This window comes from Somniosus microcephalus, chromosome 18, assembly GCF_052327205.1.
Source record: "Somniosus microcephalus isolate GS21.2 chromosome 18, FLI_Smic_1.0, whole genome shotgun sequence".
Classification (NCBI taxonomy): domain Eukaryota; kingdom Metazoa; phylum Chordata; class Chondrichthyes; order Squaliformes; family Somniosidae; genus Somniosus; species Somniosus microcephalus.
The window spans coordinates 14,774,110-14,792,992 of record NC_141004.1 but is presented as its reverse complement, the minus strand read 5'-3'; the positions used below and the strand labels follow the sequence as shown (position 1 = coordinate 14,792,992).

Here is an 18,883-nt window from a genome sequence, read left to right as displayed (position 1 = left end):
TCAAATCAGCTGGAAAGAGCAATGGAGAGGCCCAGGGAAAGAGCTCAGAGTGCAGCCCCCATAGTCTCTTCTAAATCGATGCAAGGAAGGTCAAATCAAAATGAACCTGCAAAGTGCTGCTCGGTACCCAAAACTCCTCAACACAGCGTTGAATCTCTCCAGAAGTCTCTCTCTCTCAGAATGCGTGGTGCAAAAATGTCGCGACAAAAAAAGGCAGGAAGCGGTCGCCTTTAAATAGCGCTCCACCAGTCCCTTCCCGACTGCAAAACGCCCCCCTCAACCTGTCATTGCTAGCGGCAGGCGGTAAGGCAGGGGGCGCCATTCAATATCCGGTCCGGGACATTGCACGCTCGACTGACGTCACGATCTGCGGGTGCAGGAGATCGTGGTGGTAGTGTTTAGCGCCGCCGCAAAATATCTGGTCAATTTCGCGAGCAGTGCAAACATCGCCGCGGTCGGGCGCTAGTTGCTTTGCGCCCCATCAGGGCGCTAACGGGAGGCACAAAGTAACCGAATTTTTCCCCCTGGGAATCCAACAAGCTTTCCCCGGTAGAACTGATTGGTAAATGCATTGCGCAATGCGGAACAGTCCCTTGTACACCAACAAGGTCACAACTTCGATCATCAGCCTGTCCAGATCTCAGCTGTGGCGGCAGTTTTGGGTTGTGGCAATGGACCGTGTGCTAGAGAAACGGGGGAAGAATAATCAGGCAGGGGAGTTGCTATCCAGTGACCACCACCACCTCCTGGAAGGTTTGGTGAGGGCTGGATCAGCGTTGGCTAAGATGCCCACCATTATCAACTTACACTCACTACTATATCTGGCACTCAAAGAATTGGCTATTTGGTTGGAGAACAAATTGAGCCTGTGAAACCATACCCAAGCGTGAGGCAGATGTTTCAGGAACAGGAAGTAGGTGGCAGAAATATTTTAAATTAAAAAAAAACACGCAAATCTCCACACTCCCATTTCCATCCTGGCTGACTCCAACTGCAAAGAGTTCAGTTGCGAACACCACAAAGGAGCCTTCCTGCTTTCTGATGGTTTCTCCAGTGAGTCCATTCTTATCCGTTCAATCCCTGTAGTGGACAACATCTCAAAGATGTGTTTGCAGGTGTGGGAACCTGATAACGAAACCCTTCTCCCCCCACCGCCCCCGCCGCCCCCCACCGCCCATGCCTGACCAGTCAACCATTGATTGCCAAATCCCAAGAAAGCACCAGCTCTGTTTCCGCTGGTGTAACATTAATGGTTAGATGGCACTGTTTCATGGGACTGGCTAGGTATAGGACAAAATGAGGCTTTCTCGCTTGAGATTCTGGGCAGCATTTCACCTATCCATAGTCAACATGGCAATGTCGCCCTGGTGCCTCGCTGGTAGTGTATGCAGCAGCCCAGTGATCAGCACCCAGTGAATCTTTGCTTTGAGGGGATCTAAACTGGAGCTTCACCTCAGACTCACGTGAAATACATTTTCAGGAGATGCACTGAAACTGGGTTTAAATTTTTCAATCACGGTAAGTACTTGCAAAGACAACAGTCAGTTGTTGTTTGATGGTTGGACTCATTGTTGTCTGTTCGTGTGTCTCCAGAATGTAGTGTCTCACAGTATCCCTTTCTGTAGCCTACATTTCACAACCAGTAACCCAGATATCACCTTCGGAAAGCACTGTGCAGAATGCTTTAAAGATTTTTCTAAAGATCAGAAGCATGAAAGTGAAGTGGTGGCCATTTTATTTCTTGTTATTAGTGTGATTCCTTAGCTGGCCATGCACATTAAAAACCTGGTCCGCTACACCCTTTCAGTCAGCCTTTGAAATACCAGAAGTAACATCATCAGTTACCTGAACTATATTTCTCAAAACTTACAGGTGTAGCTCAGGCCTGTGTACACAGATCGTATTCATTTACATTGTATAAAATTCCAACTCCAGATATTTTCAACATAATTTCTCTGATGACATACATTATCATAGAATCATAGAATTTAATGGCACAGAAGGAGGCCATTCATCCCATCGTGTCTGTGCCAACCGAAAAAGAGCTATCCAACCTAATCCCAGTTTCCAGCTCTTGGTCCGTAGCTCTGTAGGTTACGGCACTTCAAGCGCATATCCAAGTACTTTTTCAATGCGGTGAGGGTTTCTGCCTCTACCACCCTTTCAGGCAGTGAGTTCCAGACCCCCACCACCCTCTGGGTGGAAAAAGTTCTCCTCAAGGAAGTTCTACCTAAGGAAGGATATACTTGGCATAGAGGGAGTGCAGTGAAGATTCACCAGACTGATTCTTGGGATGGGGGGATTGTCCTATGAGGAGAGATTGAGTAGACTAGGCCTATATTCTCTGGAGTTTAGAAGAATGAGAGGTGATCTCATTGAAACATACAAAATTCTTACAGGGCTCGACAGGGTAGATGCAGGGAGGATGTTTCCCCCTGGCTGGGGAGTCTAGAACCAGGGGTCACAGTCTCAGAATAAGGGGTCGGCCATTTAGGACTGAGATGAGGAGAAATATCTTCACTCAGAGGGTGGTGAATCTTTGGAATTCTCTACCCCAGAGGGCTGTGGAGGCTCAGTCGTTGAGTATATTCAAGACAGAGATCGATAGATTTTTGGATATTAAGGGAATCAAGGGATATGGGGATAGTGCAGGAAAGTGGAGTTGAGGGTGATCATCAGCCATGATCTTATTGAATGGCGGAGCAGGCTCGAGGGGCCAAATGGCTGACTCCTGCTCCTATTTCTTATGTTCTTATTGGCCCAGAAATTCTGTTTGCAGCCCTCCTACGGGTAGAGGGCTGCGATTTGGAAAAATCTCCACCTGGACTGGAGGGCTCCTGGGAGGCGCAGAATTCCGTTGCTGTGAATCTCCAGATCAGCCCCAAAACATAAGTAAAACTTCAAATAATTTTTTTTAAAAACATCACATTTTTAAAATGACTATAAATTAACTATTTTAAACAAGAACTAAAATTTTTGAAAAAAGTAATTAAAGTTTTTAACGGGGCTAAAAATGAACTTACCTTTCTGTAAAGTATTTTAAAATGATAAATCAGTGGAAATTTTTTTTTTTTTTACTTTCTTCAACTGTTAGCCTGGTAAAAGCAGGCCTTGCGCCGAGGAGCTGCTGGCTGTACGCCTGCTTTTCCAGGCGCAGCAGTTTCCGACTTACCTGGACTGAAGCAACTGTGGGGAAAAAAACAGAAGTTCCAGCCGTACGCGCTGCCTCTCCGGCGCAGGCGTTTGACCGGTGAAGCCCTTTCTTCACAGAACGGAAGTTCCGGTTTCCAGCGCATGCGCAGTGCATTCCTAAAACCGGCACTTCCGTTGGCCCTACGGGTGAGTACACAGCGCGTACACACCTGTAGGGAACGGAATTAATGGGCCATTATGTTCAACTCCCCTCTAATCCTTCTACCAAATACTTTAAATCTATGGCCCCTGGTTATTGACCCCTCTGCTAAGGGAAATAGGTCCTTCCTATCCATTCTACCTAGGCCCCTCATAATTTTATACACCTCAATGAAGTCTCCCCTCAGCCTCCTCTGCTCCAAAGAAAACAACCCCAGCGTTTCCAATCTTTCCTCACAGCTAAAGTTCTCCAGTCCTGGCAACATCCTCGTAAATCTCCTCTGTACCCTCTCTAGTGCGAACACATCTTTCCTGTAATATGGCGACCAGAACTGCACACAGCACTCCAGCTGTAACTAAACATCTTCCCATTCACTCCCATTGTCCAAAATTCCAATGGGCCAAATCCCTTCCCATTCACTTCCAATTGTACGGGATTTCAATGGATCAAACGCATTCGCATTCAGTGTCCTTTGATTGATTTTCAGTCGATCAAACCCTTTCCTGTTCTCTTCAATTCTATAGAGTTTGAACAGATTGAGCCTCTTCCCATTCAGCTCTATCGTATAGAATTGCAGCAGATCCAATCCCCTGCATTCACTCCAATTGTTGTGAATTGCAGTGGCCCAACACTTCCCGGTCCCTTCCTGTTGCACAGAAGTTGTGACCAACACATAGCTGCCAGGAATTTCCTCAGCGATTCTCCCGATTGGTCACCGTAACTTTGGCACGAGATCAGCGGAAACTCCAGATAAATGTGTATAGAGGGTTTCCACCAATCGGAAGAACCCTCAGGGAAATTCCTGTTGATAATATTTAAATAGAAAGATACAGAACCACCCACCCTGTCATCCAGTTTCCAGTTAGTCTATTGTTGATGCCCAAGACACTGAATATTGTCCACTACCCAACTTCATTCAGAGGCAACTGCACAATTTGAAGGTCCAAGTTCTATTATGCACCTTTAGAATAATATTTAGGGGAGTTTTGTTTAGAAATAAGACTTAAATTTATCTATCCCTAGTGGAATATTGCCTGTCAACTTAGTGTAGGGTCCATCTTTGGGGTTGTGCTTTCTTCAGGTTTCTTCCCACGATTCCTCAGTTTATTTCCATTCAGCCATTTTGAAGACAAAGGACTCCTCCCACAATCATCTCCCCCGCCCCCCCCCCCCCCCCGCCAACCCCCGGTCCCCCAACCCCTGAAAGATTTAGGGTGCGTCACTCATCAGCGTCTAATCATTTTCTCTCTCAGTCCTTTGTCAGAAAGCTGCCTTGTTCAGTCACGCTGCTGTTTTGAGTTATTAATTCAGTTTTAAACACACTGAAATATTGCTGCTAACCTGTTTTGTTTTAATATGACGTGTGTTTTGATATTTGATACCCAGCTCACTGATCAGTAATGGACAGGCGCTTTTCCCAATGTGTGTTTTATTCTTTTTTTTTTCGGCACCTTTCCCCATCCTTTACCTCCCCGCTCTGCTTGCATAATGTTCTGTGTCCAATCTGCTTGTACGCTCTTTTCCCCCTTCCCTGCATGAACCTCCGCAGCCCCTTCTGTACCCCAGCTTCCCTCTACTCTTCGGTGGCCCCTTCCATCCACTCTTCCACACCTCCTGCATAGCCTCCATGCCCATATCTCCCTTGTACACGCTTGTCTTTGTCCTCTCTCTTTGAAATTCTCTTTCCTCCACCACCCCCGCTCCCCATTTCCACGGTTCTCCTGCCTAGTTTTGCATGCTCATGTTCTTTTATTTGTTACAGTGGATACCAATTATGAATCAGTGCCAACTGTTCTGAATGAAACTGAACTGTCTGGTGGTGAGTTATAGCACCTTCTAGAGAACTTTTGTGTTTTAACCCTCTAATCCCTCACTCAACCTACCTGTGTCTTAACCTAATGTCCCATGCTGAAGTAAAACCTGAGAGCAGTATTTGATGGAAAATATGTGGCACCGGAGTGTAAGGCGCATTCTTGTAAGCCCTTCCGATCCATAAATGGAAATGAACCATAAATGCCTATAAGGCTCGTGGAACAGCCTTGAACGGGTCTGATTGAACTAATTCCAGCCAACCGCAACTGGCATTTATACAACAGTGCAACATAGTAAGATGTCCCAGAGGAAAAAAAAACAATGCCAAGCAGTCGCAAGACGAGAGATACGGAAGGTGACCAAAGGAATGGGTCAAAGAAACAGATTTTGAGGGGTCTTTGAAGGAGAGAGAGAGAAGGTAGTGAGGTTTAAGGAGAGCGTTCCAGAGTGTGGGGCCAGGTCAGCTGAGGGCCCTGCTACTGAGGGATGAGTGCATGAAAGGACAGGCAGAGTAGGAGTGCAGAGGGTGCGTGCGGGCACATAGGGCCAGCGGAGGTTGAGATCAGATTTGTGGACTAGGACAAGGATTTTGATTTCAAAGCTTTGAGGGACTGTGGTTATATTTATTCCGTTCTTGGGATGTGGGCAACCTTGGCAATGCTGTATTTACTGCCCGTCCCTAGCTGCCTTGAGAGCATTTAGAGTCAACAACAGCGGGCAGAGGGTAGCAGATCCCTTCTCTAAAGGGCATCAGTAAACCAGTTGGGTTATTGCAAAAATCCAGCAACTTTCCTGGTCACTTTTTCCTGGTGCCAGCCCACAAATTACCATAATTCCGTTTCACATCTTGTCGTGGTGGGATTTGAACTCACAGGTAAAGAGAGGTCACAGCAGGGGACGTGTGACCATAGGCACAGGAGTAGGACCGCTCTCAAATTCGGCTTTTACTGATCCATAAGACTCCCAAAACTGGTTGGTTAAAAATTGCAAGCCATTGCTTCCCCCCCTGGATGGCCGGGTGGGTTGAGGAAGCGAATAGCTCATCCAAGTTCCATGGCCTGTACCGAGCGAGCGAGGTAGGACAACTGAGCTCAGTTCCTCAGGGTTAGTGGAGGCGGGGTGAGGGTGAGGGTGGGGGGTGGTGTGGGTGGACAATAAGCCAGTGACCCCCCTTCTGATTGCAATTCCATTTCGACTGTTGCCGAAAAGTGCGCAGGTGTAGTTATTGAGATCCATGATGCCCCCACAGTTAAGTAGCCTGCCGGCATTCTCTGTCCAGGTTTCACACTGGTTTCTGGGGCAGGGTACCAGAGAACAGCCAGCGCCTCTGGAGCCGCACACCAGCGAGAAGCCCACTACATTTTGGAGAGGAAGAAAATTGGCAAAAAGAGGAGAGGAATCTCTCCCGCCAAATAATCGACAAGCTGTGGCAGCCCGGTGATGCAGCACCGCTAATTTCACCAATGCCCTGCATTGTGGGGCCAATAGATGTGGGCTGTACCTAGGAACAGGAGGCGGCCATTTAGCCCCTCGAGCCTGTTCCGCCATTCAATCATATGTTATGCAGCGGTTCAAGAAAGCGGCTCACCACCACCTTCTCGAGGGCCATTAGGGATGGGCAATAAATGCTGGCCTTGCCAGCGAAGCCCACATCCTGTGAACGAATTAAAAAAAAATCCTGTTTCTTAACTCCATCTACCCGCCTTGGTTCTGTAACCCTTAATATCCTTGCCTAACAAAAATCTGTCTATCTCCGTTTTGAAATTTGTAATTGACCCCCCAGCCGCAACAGCTTTTTAGGGAAGAGAGTTCCAGATTTCCACCACCCTTTGTGTGAAGAAGTGCTTCCTGACGTCACCCCTGAGCAGCCTAACTCTAATTTTAAGTTTTTTTTTATTCATTCGTGGGATGTGGACGTCGCTGGCAAGGCCATTCCCTAATTGCCCCAGAGAAGGTGGGGATGAGCCGCCTTCTTGAACCGCTGCAGTCCGTGTGGTGAAGGTGCTCCCACAGTGCTGTTAGGGAGGGAGTTCCAGGATTTTGACCCAGCGACGACGAAGGATCGGCCGATATACTTCCAAGTCAGGATGGTGCGTGACTTGGAGGGGAACTTGGAGATGGTGGTGTTCCCATGCGCCTGCTGCCCTTGTCCTTCTAGGTGGAAGAGGTCGCGGGTTTGGGACCTTGTTCTGGACTCTCCCAGCAGAGGAAATAATGGGGCTCGAGGAAGCCCCGTCAACTGCTTTCACCATATAAAACATCTCAATTAGATCACCCATTGGCTTTTCCATGTATCATGCATGCTTCGTCATGTTGGTCTCCATGAGCAGGGATTCAAAATCAGAGCAGTCAACAATGTCCACTTGGACCCACTAGCTAGCGGGAAATTACAGAATTACAGGCAGAGACACGAGAGCAGGGTGCCCACCTATGCCGCCTAGGGTTGCCAACTCTAGCTGGGCGTATTCCTGCAGCTTTCATCACATGGCCTCCCACCCAGTCAAACAGACGTTTTTTTTCCTCCCATCTGCAATATATTTACCACTAATAAACAAAAATGTTCAAAGAAACACAATTCCCCAGTGATTTTCCTCCTGGGTTTTTGCTCACCGCAGTGCCCAGGGGATTAATCTTCAATTCCTGGAGACTCCAGGGCAATCCTGGAGGGTTGGCAACCCTGATGTGGTCACCCGTGCGAGGGGATGCAACATGGGGAAAGGGGGGCCAAACCCAATAGAAAATTAATATTGAATGAGGGGGCTAATTCTTCATGATCTCAACCAACCAGATAGTTTAAGACTGAACATCAATGCTCAACTAAAGTAGCTCCGTGAACCTCTAATAGGATATGACATCAGAGCTGCATGGAATTCTGGGTCACTGAGCCAGCCCGATTTCCTCCTTGTCATTTTCAGCTTCTAGGTATTAAAATAGCTGCGTGTTTGTGGGGTTTTGCTTTTATTCATTCTCGGGATGTGGGCGTTGCTGGCAAGGCCAGCATTTATTGCCCATCCCTAGTTGCCCTTGAGAAGGTGGTGGTGAGCCGCCTTCTTGAACCGCTGCAGTCTGTGTGGTGAAGGTGCTCCCACAGTGCTGTTAGGGAGGGAGTTCCAGGATTTTGACCCAGCACCGAAGAAAGAACGGCCGATATATTTCTAAGTCAGGATGGTGTGTGACTTGGAGGGGAACTTGGAGGTGGTGGTGTTCCCATGCGCCTGCTGCCCTTGTCCTTCTAGGTGGTAGAGGTCGCCTCCTGGGTTTGGGAGGGCAAACAGGCTGGATCTGAGGAGTAGTATAGGCACTGTCTAAAATTCTACAACAACAGCAACTTGCATTTATATAGCGCCATTAACATAGTAAAACATCTCAAGGCGCTTTGTAGGAGCGTTATCAGATAAAATAAATTGACACCGTGCCAAAGAAGGAGACATTAGGACAGGTGGCTAAAAGCTTGTTCAAAGAGGTAGGTTTTAAGGAGCGTCTTAAAGGAGGAGAGGTTTAGGGAGGGAATTCCAGAGTTTAGGGCCCATGCAGCTGAAGGCACGGCTGACAATGGTGGGGCGAAGGAAGTCGGGGATGATGTAAGAAAACTACTAGGCACTTGGTCTAAGCGTTAAACAAAGCTTTAATCAACTGTTTTACAACATGGCGGTCTAGTTGTGTCCTTCACTAGTTCCTGTTAAGAATGTCCTGCACAAGCTGGGCCCGTGCCCGAGTATTTATACTCTCCCTGGACAGCGCCACCCGCAGGCCGCTCAGTATTATTTCATTAGTCTTTCTTTCATGAATGACTGATTCATGTCAGGGGATGTGCAAGAGGCCGGAGTTGGTGGAACAAGAATTGTAGGGCTGGAGGAGATTACAGAGATAAGAGAGGGGCGAGGCCACGGAGGGATTTGAACACGAGGCTGAGAATTCTAAAATTGAGGCGTTCAGGGACCAAGAGCCAACGTAGGTCAGTGAGCACCGGGGCGATGGACTGCTGGTGAAACTCATACTTCTACATCTTTTCCTCTCTCAGTTTTGAATGGATGTGGCGTCTTTAATTGTAATGTGGGATGAAGTAGCTTGCTGCTGTTCCAGTAATGTTCATGGCCTAATTGGGCAACTTCGGATCGCTTGTCTTTTGTTTTAATAAAACTTTTTGATTTCCAAAGCAAAATCTTTTTCAGTGCCCAGTTTTCCTCCTCTACCTCCCAGGAGGAGTTGTCAGTTACTGCAAACCTTCTTCGGGTGAGCTGGGCTGTTGAGGCCCAGGCTGGTCGGACAAGAGCTCAGCTAGGCTCGAATGAGCAGAGGGCTAGGCCAGATTGGGTCGCAGATTAGCTTACGGTCTTATTCCCCTTTCTGTTCTTGTGTCTAGCAGTAGAGGGAGCAGATTTGTCAGAGTCAAGAGAATCTTGCCATTGGTCCATCCAGCTACGAACTGATGGGAACCGCAGAAGGAATGCTTGATTTACAAACCTCCGAGAATTCTTCGTTCTACCAACTCCGGCCTCTTGCAAGTCCCCAACTTCCTTCACCCCACCACTGTCAGCTGTGCCTTCAGCTGCCTAGGCCCTAAGCTCTGGAATTCCCTCCCTAAACCTCTCCGCCTCTTCTCCTTTAAGACAATCCTTAAAACTTACCTCTTTGACCAAACATTTAGCCACCTCTCCCAATGTCTCCTTCTGCCAGTGTAGAGGTCTACATCCACAGTCATCTGCTTCATAGAATGATACAGTGCAGAAGGAGGCCTTTCGGCCCATCGTGCCTGTGCCGGCTCTTTGAAAGAGCTATCCAATTAGTCCTACTCCCACCTGCTCTTTCCCCATTTCCCTGCACATTTCCAATTCCCTTTTGAAAGGTACTATTGAATCTGCTTCCACCGCAGTGCATTCCAGATCACAACAACTTACTGTCTAAAAAAAAAACATTTCTTTATGTTGCCTCTGGTCCAAGGCAAACACTCCACCAAACTCAGCAGATATGCTTATTGATGAGGTAATTCATGACACTTCAGTGAAGAGTGGTAACCCAGTGAGGTTCCGCAGGGCTCAGTACTGTGTCCCTTGCTTTTTGTGGTATGTATCAATGATTTAGACTTGAATGTAGGGGGTATGATAAAGAAGTTTGCAGATGATACTAAAATCGGCCGTGTGGTTGATAATGAAGAAGAAAGCTGTAGACTGCAGGAAGATATCAGCGGACTGGTCAGATGGGCAGAACAGTGGCAAATTGAATTCAATCCGGAGAAGTGTAAGGTAATGCATTTTGGGAGGTCTAACAAGGCAAGGGAATACACATTAAATGGTAGGATACTAAGTAGTGTAGAGGAACAAAGGGACCTTGGAGTGCAGGTCCACAGATCCCTGAAGGTAGCAGGCCAGGTAGATAAGGTGGTTTATGGAATACTTGCCTTTATTAGCCGAGGCATAGAATGTAAGAGCAGGGGGGTTATGCTTAAACTGTATCAAACACTAGTTAGGCCACAGCTAGAGTACTGCATGCAGTTCTGGTCACCACATTACAGGAAGGATGTGATTGCACTAGAGAGGGTGCAGAGGAGATTTACAAGGATGTTGCCTGGACTGGGGAATTTTAGCTATGAGGAAAGATTGGATAGGCTGGGGATGTTTTCTTTGGAAGAGAGGAGGCTGAGGGGAGACTTATTGAGGTGTATAGAATTATGAGGGGCCTAGATAGAGTGGATAGGAAGGACCTATTTCCCTTAGCAGAGGGGTCAACAATCAGGGGACATAGATTTAAAGTAATTGGTAGAAGGTTTAGAGGGGATTTGGGGGGAAATTTCTTCACCCAGAGGGTGGTGGGGGTCTGGAACTCACTGCCTGAAAGGGTGGTAGAGGCAGAAACCCTCATCACATTTAAAAAGTGCTTGGATATGCACTTGAAGTGCCGTAACCTACAGGGCTACGGACCAAGAGCTGGGACGTGGGATTAGGCTGGATAGCTCTTTGTCGGCCGGCATGGACACAATGGGCCGAAATGGCCTCCTTCCGTGCTGTAAATTTTTATGGTTCTATGATTCTATGAATCTCGCAGGTGGAAAGCGCATGAGTAAAGTGGGAGACACACCCCGGTGCGAGGGGCCTCTGTTATTTTCCATCAAATGCAGTAATCCTAACTGACAGAGAGCTGTAACCAGAGACAAAAGCTTGTGAAGCGGTGAAGACACAGACTTACCATGCTGTGCAACTGCAGTCGGCGGCTTCACCCAAAGGACTAACCTCGTCTCGCGTAGTTACGATTGCTGCTTAAATCCTCCGCTGTTTCTGCGTTGCTGCACCCCCCGCGACTAATCCTTTAACACAACTTATCCCAACGTGCCGTTCATTTTTACTGCCAAGAAATTATTGGCTTGGAATTTGCAGCCAGCAGCGAAGCGAAGGCGTTCACCACTGGGCACCGCCCCCCCCACAAACTATGCTCCCGCACAGGGATCTCGCCATCCCCTGTGTCGAGAACTTCGGGTTTTCCGACCTTCAATTCAGTTCGACGGAACTTAACGGGGATTCCCTTGTGCGAACTGCTGTGACGTCGCCAGGCTGTCTGAGCAGCCAATCACAAGGCAGAATTCCCCGACAGTGAACTAGGAAGTGAGTCGGCCCTTAAATTTCGAACTTTTTAAAATAGTTGGAGAGAGCAAAAGAAAGATTGGGGTTCTCACACGGGGAAAAGGCAAAAACCTGAAATAAAGATGCACAAGCTTAATAAACAAATTAAAACATTTTTTTTTAAGTTTCTTTAAAAAATTTATTTTTATTTAAAATGGACAAATTTCACACTGCACAAAATTAAAATTAATTTTCCAGGCCCTTAACGTTTGTTTAGCAGACAATACGCTGTTAAAAGCCCAGTTACACCTAATCCCTTTGGGTCTAACTTTTAGTGGGGAATTTAACAGCGTAATTACTGTCGAAGAGCCGATGTTTTCATCAGTTTTAATGATTTACGAGATTTCACTGATTGCCAGCTCCGTGGGTGGGCGGGCGGGCGCACAGCGCAGCCAGTTTTGGAGCTTTCAGTGACAGACCACAACTTCGGGAGGACAAATACCAAAGTTGCGGTCGGTTTCAAAAGGCGGTATGACGGTGCACCCTGAGAATATGTCGTCATACCAACAGCAAGTTCAGGGCCATTATTTTTTCCCCTCTTCAATATATGCTTCGACAGCCTGAGTTCCGAAGTGAAGATCAAAAAGACTGACCTCTCCTGAATCCTCGGCGAGCTTATCCAGTGCATAGCTGAGCCGTGCAGGGTGGGAAGGTCCCAGGTTTAAACGCAGATCTTTGCTGATCCCTTAGGTGCTATAATTGGCCCCTAGTTTAGAGAGAGGGGGGATTAATAATCTGTCGGAGTGCGCACTCACGATCGCTAGCTAACAAAAATACTGCAGGGAAACGTGTGCATATGGATGCCGGATGAGAATAGAATCAGGCTGAGGTGTGATGGCCCACATGACCACATAGCCGGTTGACATTAAGGGCAGGATTTTCATTGAGCCGTGGAGGCGGGATTGGAGGCCTGTGGGGGCTTAAAATCTTGAAATCGGGGGGCACGATCCCATCCCGCCCCCAACCCACCTCCATGCCAGTTTCAAAGGAGGCGGGTACCCGACCCGCATTGGGACCCGCCTCCCCGAGGCGGGAATGGGATTAGTGCCAATTAACTGCCTGTTAACAGGTAGTGAACAGGCAGTTTTTAGCCTAATCCCTATTTTTATTGGTGAAGTGTGGGATTCCCGACGGCTCCAAACCACGCCAAGTTAGCGAGGCGGACCGTCGGGATGAAGGGCTTGGAGGGTTCGAGATGTCCAGTGTTTAGGTGAGTGATGGGTGCATGAGTGCAGAGGTAAGTGTGTTTGGTGTCTGTAAAGTGTTTAAAGAAGTTTTACTTACATGTACTTACCTTTACAGCCTTCCTTCCTTCAGGTCTCAGGAGTCCCTCATCTCACCGGCACAGAAAGCAGAATGGCTGCGATCTGTCAAAATCTGCAGCATTCAACCTTCTGTTCCGGAGAGATCTCTAAATCAGCCTGAGAGGAAGGAATTAACTTAGAGTACATTGTCAGTGTTTGACAGCTTCAAAGAGCTGTGAAACGCTGATATTTCACCTGTCAAAAGGTCTTGACAGATGAAATGTCAATCTGTGATGTCACCTGTTGCCGGTTGGCCCTTAATTGGCCTGCTGAGCCCACTGTGCGGACTCAACAAGGTCAATCAAGTGAAAATCACGTGGGTTGGCCACAACTCGATAGAGGCAGGACTACAACCCCAAAAGTTGTAGTCCCGCCTCCTACCCGCCTCCTCAATGAAAATCCAGCCCATTGTCAAGCTCAGGCGTGAATAACGCTCATTTACCCGAGCTCTGGAAGAGTGATCGGTGCCCATGGAACCGGGCCTCAACAAGAAGTCAATTCCCTGCAGGATTTGCGAGGATGGGAGAATGTTTTGGGGACAATATCCCCGGGAGGCCCGGGCACAATGGAGACTCGGACCACTTTCAAGGTGGCTTGGCTGCTGTATCAGTGGCTTGTTGGACACCCAGTGGAGAGCACTGAGCGATGATTCAACTCAACTCTTCCAATTGCTTGGCTGTCATAGACGCTCCCTTTCTCACACAGAATACACCAGACCGGATTTACTCCCGGGTCACAGAAACCTCTAACTGGGGAAAAAGGGGTGGTTTTGGCCATTCAACTCTACGATCAGACTCATGAGATGAAAATCCCTTCTGTCTGCAGGGTTACCAACCCTCCTGGATTATCCTGGAATCTCCAGGAATTAACCCGAGAGAAAAATCATAGGGGACATTAAAAAAGAAAGGTCTTTTTTTTTCATTTTCTTTAAACACTTTTTATTAATTAGAAAAATATCGAGGATAGGAAAATGGCTGTTTGACCGGACGGGGCAGTTGGAGGCCGAAGGTCTTGTGATAAAACCGCCGGGAAACAGCTAATCAGAGTTGGCCACCCTGACTGTCTGTCCGCCGTAAAGCCCTGTGTGAGATGGGTTTCGGCAATCTCACGCCAGCTCCCAGTGGGCATGGGTCCCTAATCCCACACTCGTTGGCACTACGTTGGTTGTCTTGCTAAGAGGCCACGGTGGAGGAAATGGGGAAAATGTAGGGGGATGTAAGGGGCGCTCTTCAAAAGTTGGCGCTAAGGCACATTGTTGAGGCAAAGTAAAAGGAGCTTCACACTTCATCCAGTATACCTGTAGCAGATCTGGGAGTGCTCGATACTGACAGCGCACAGCCAATATGGAAATTGTTCCGTTTGCCCAGTAATAACGTTCCTTATCTCGATGAGTGCAGGAAGAAAATCGACACGCACAATAGGTCCAGTGGGGCTCTATCTCTGAAGCTGGGGTTAAGGTACATTTTTGGGACAGTATAGAGGGAGAGGAGATTGTGATGGAATACTTTCCACTTGCCTGGATGAGTGCAGCTCCAACAACACTCAAGAAGCTGGACACCATCCAGGACAAAGCAGCCCACTTGATTGACACCCCATCCCCCATGTTAAACGTTCTCTCCCTCTACCACCAGCGCACTGTGGCTGCAGTGTGTATCATCTACAAGATGCACTGCAGCAACTCGCCAAGGCTTCTTCGGCAGCGCCACCCAAACCCGCGACCTCTTCCACCTAGAAGGACAAAGGCAGCAGGCGCATGGGAACACCAACACCTCCAAGTTCTCCTCCAAGTCACACACCATCCTGACTTGGAAATATATCGGCCGTTCCTTCATCGTCGCTGGGTCAAAATCCTGGTACTCCCTCCCTAACAGCACTGTGGGAGCACCTTCACCACACGGGCTGTAGCAGTTCAAGAAGGCGGCTCACCACCACCTTCTCAAGGGCAACTAGGGATGGGCAATAAATGCTGGGCCTTGCTGTCGATGCCCACATCTCGTGAACAAATAAAAAAAATGTCAGGTTGCTCTCCCAGGCATTACTATCCCAGACCCCAATGAACAAAATTCATCAAAAAAAACCAGAAAATAAACAGCAGGCCTGTTTGCCATGTTTATTTGAGGCCTAGCAGTAAGCTGAAGCCTGCGGGGTATACTATGGCCCTGAGAAAACATATGGTCGTATGTGAGTAAACCGATATGCTAACAAAAGTGATTAGTGTCAGATTAGGGATTGCCATTGCTGAATGTGACATTTGCTGCTTTCAAAAGTTATCGGTGGCCTGGAACATTTTTTTAAAATGACACCCGATGATATTCGGTTTTCATCTCGCGCTGCTCGAGAATATAGAGGCCAAGGGGGTGATTTGATTGAGGATTTTAGGATTGTGAAAGGAATTGATAGGATAGATAGAGAGAAACTTTTTCCGCTGGTGGGGGCAGTCTTGGACAAGGAGACATAACCTTTAAAATCAGAGCCAGGCCATTCAGGAGAGATGTTAGGGAACACTTCTTCATGCAAAAGGGTGGTAGAAGTGTGGAACTCTCTCCCACACAAAGCAGTAGATGCTGGGGCTCAATTAATAATTTAAAATCTGAGATCGATAGATTTTTGCTAGCCAAGGGTATAAAAGGATTTGGAGCCAAGGCGAGTGGATGGAGTTAGGCTGCGGTCTCATTGAATACTTGCCATAGAGGGAGTGCAGCGAAGGTTCACCAGAGTGATTCTTGGGATGGCAGGACTGTCGTATGAGGAGTGATTGGGTCGACTAGGCCTGTATTCACTAGAGTTTAGAAGAATGAGAGGGGAATCGCATTGAAACGTATAAAATTCTGACAGGGCTAGACAGATTGGATGCAGGGAGGATGTTTCCCCTGACTGGGAGCTCTAGAACGAGGGGTCACAGTCTCAGGATACGGGGTAGGACATTTAGGACTGAGATGAGGAGACATTTCTTCACTCAGAGGGTGGTGAACCTGTGGAATTCTCTACCACAGAAGGCTGTGGAGGCTCAGTCATTGAGTATATTTAAGAAGGAAATAGATAGATTTCTAGACACAAAAGGCATCAAGGGGTATGGGGGGAGAGCGGGAATATGGTATTGAGATAGCGGATCAGCCATGATCATATTGAATGGCGGAGCAGGCTCGAAGGGCCGAATGGCCTATTCCTGCTCCTATTTTTCTATGTTTCTAACAGGCTCGAGGGGCTGAGTGGCCTCCTCCTATTCCTATGTTCCTCTGCCCAGCTTCCTGTGCTGATTGCCTTTACCTCGCCTCAGATTAGCGCGCACGTGGGGCGAGACTTGATGAGGTCCAGTGCTAATGATGACGTGGCGAGGTGACTGCTCGGAAAATTGACAGGTGCTACTTTGGGTCCATTGATTTCTTTGGTTGGAAACTATCAAGCGGCGAAGCCGTGCGAGGCCTGACCTCTGGCCAAGAGTCCCGAGAAGTTTTGTCACTGTCTTGCTGGGCTACTACTGTATGTCTGACTATCCCAGACAACGTGACTGCTCGACAGAATCTACCACACAGGAGGGTGGGGAGGGAGATGGCAAATGTCTTTGTTCGTGTCCCTTTAGTAAATCCTGCCATCATCAAGTAACAGGATTAGATGTTTGAAGATCTTATTCAATGATGTTATTTGTGTGGATCAGCTCAATGGGATGCTGCTGCTGTTAACCCAATAACTCAATAACTTACTAATACTGTAACTGCAATATAAGTGGTCATTGATTACTGTCTTCCTTTTGTCGAAGTACCACAGTAATGGTGCAGCAGGATTGTGGCACGGAATGACAGGGAACGTAGTTACTTACGCTTTCCCTGTGCATCGAGTCTGCCTACAGGGTAGGGAGGGGAAAGAGCGACGCCATTGTTTCCTCCCTAGAGGCCACGCCTATCCGGCTCCTCTTCCGCGTTAAAAGATAGAATTTGTCGCCATTACAACAGAGACGACACTTCAAGAGTAATTCATTGGCTGTGAAGCACTTTTGGGATATTCTCAGGATGTGAAAGGCGCTATAGAAATGCAAGTTCTTTCACTTGAGGTTATAATCATGCCGCCTGCTCCTCCTATCGTATCTACCAACCTTCGCATTTTAATTTCCCTTCATTATTTTGAAGACTTGGTCCATGTCCAATCTTGTAATCTCTTTTCCAATAAGGGCAGATTATCTTCTCTCAGCCTCTCTTGGATGGTAAACATTGTAATCATTGCTGCCCCTCTGCGAAACCCTTGTGGGTTTAACTAAGAGAAACTACCTGCATATTTAGGTTTAACCCCTAATCTAACGGCCCAGATTTTCCTGGGGTCTCACCAACGGGAGCCCTTGACCGCCGCAAAAGAAAGAGGAAATTACGGAGTAAGTGACTTACGCCATTGATTACGTCACACCGTACTTTCCTGGGACTTTTGCGCCGCTCCGTCATTACCCTCAGCGAAAATAATTCGAAGGTAATTAATTATCACAGCTCCGCCCTCATTAAAATCGGCGCCGATCGCAAGTTTCCTGGGCCTAAGCCAGTTTTACACGGCACTGCCACTTAGACTGCAAAGTAACGGCGCTGATGGCCAGAGTTATTGCTCCAAGCTTCGGGTTTAAATTCCCGGTTGCTGCAAAGGTGAAACGGTCACGATCTTTGAGTATCCGCTTCCTGCGAATACTTGGATTTTCAATTTTAATATTGTCACGGCATATGCCTGGAGCCCATTCAATTGATGAGATCGTTTTCAGAATTTAAATGGACCCTTTCTCTCTTTTCCCACACAGTGCTCAACCTCACTAAAGCCACTAACACAGCAAACATTACATGGAATGGTTCAGCACAGAATGAGGCCTTTCGGACCATCGTGACTGTGCCAGCTCTTTGAAAGAGCTCTCCAATTATCCAGATATCTTTACCAAATAACTCTGATTTACTTATTAATCACTTACTGTTTCAATCAGTTCTGAGTAAGTTGATGCACATATACCTCCAAAACTTTTCAAGCCGATCTGCTCAGAAAAGACGGCCTGATGTCACAAAGATTTGTCATCGTCCGTCTCCTTCAAACACCCCCTGGCTGGAAAACATAGAAACATAGAAGATAGGAGCAGGAGTAGGCCATTCGGCCCCTCGAGCCCGCTCCACCATTCAATGAGATCATGGCTGATCATCCAAACTCAGTACCCTGTCCCTGCCTTCTCCCCATATCCCTTGATCCCTTTAGCCTTAGGAAATATATCGAACTCCTTCTTGAATATATTTAATGAATTGGCCTCAACTGCTTTTTGTGGTAGAGAATTCCACAGGTTCACCACTCTCTGGGTGAAGAAATTCCTCCTCATCTCTGTCCTAAATGGCTTACCCCTTATCCTTAGACTGTGACCCCTGGTTCTGGACTCCCCCACCATCGGGAACATCCTTCCTGCATCTAGTCTGTCCAGTCCTGTTAGAATTTTATAAGTTTCAATGAGATTCCCTCTCATTCTTCTAAACTCTAGCAAATATAAGCCCAATCGACCCAATCTCTCCTCATACGTCATTCCTGCCATCCAAGGTATCTGTCTGGTGAATCTTCGCTGCACTCTCTCCATGGCAAGAACATCCTTCCTCAGGTAAGGTGACCAAAACTGCACACAATACTCAAGGTGCGGTCTCACCAAGGCCCTGTACAACTGCAGCAAGACATCCTTGCTCCTGTACTCGATTCTTATGTTCCTGATTCTCGATTCTTATGAACATAAGAAATGGCTGGTCAAAAGAAACTGGGCAGAATCCCAGCGGATACGAGTTCCATCAAATATTTCTGTCTGTCAG

General features: G+C 47.5%; 1 protein-coding gene across 6 annotated transcripts in view; it reads left to right on the top strand.

Moving 5' to 3' along the window:
• nfasca (neurofascin homolog (chicken) a) overlaps window positions 1-18,883 on the top strand; it is a 240,547-nt gene that overhangs the window by 112,980 nt on the left and 108,684 nt on the right. For 4 of the 6 annotated variants that reach the window (XM_086011089.1, XM_086011085.1, XM_086011088.1 and 1 more), the window contains one exon: window positions 5,115-5,171. The exons of the other annotated variants lie outside the window; for them this stretch is intronic. In XM_086011089.1, the coding sequence (XP_085867215.1) occupies window positions 5,115-5,171 (57 nt within the window). The remainder of the gene's footprint in view (window positions 1-5,114; window positions 5,172-18,883) is intronic. 6 annotated transcript variants of the gene reach the window in all.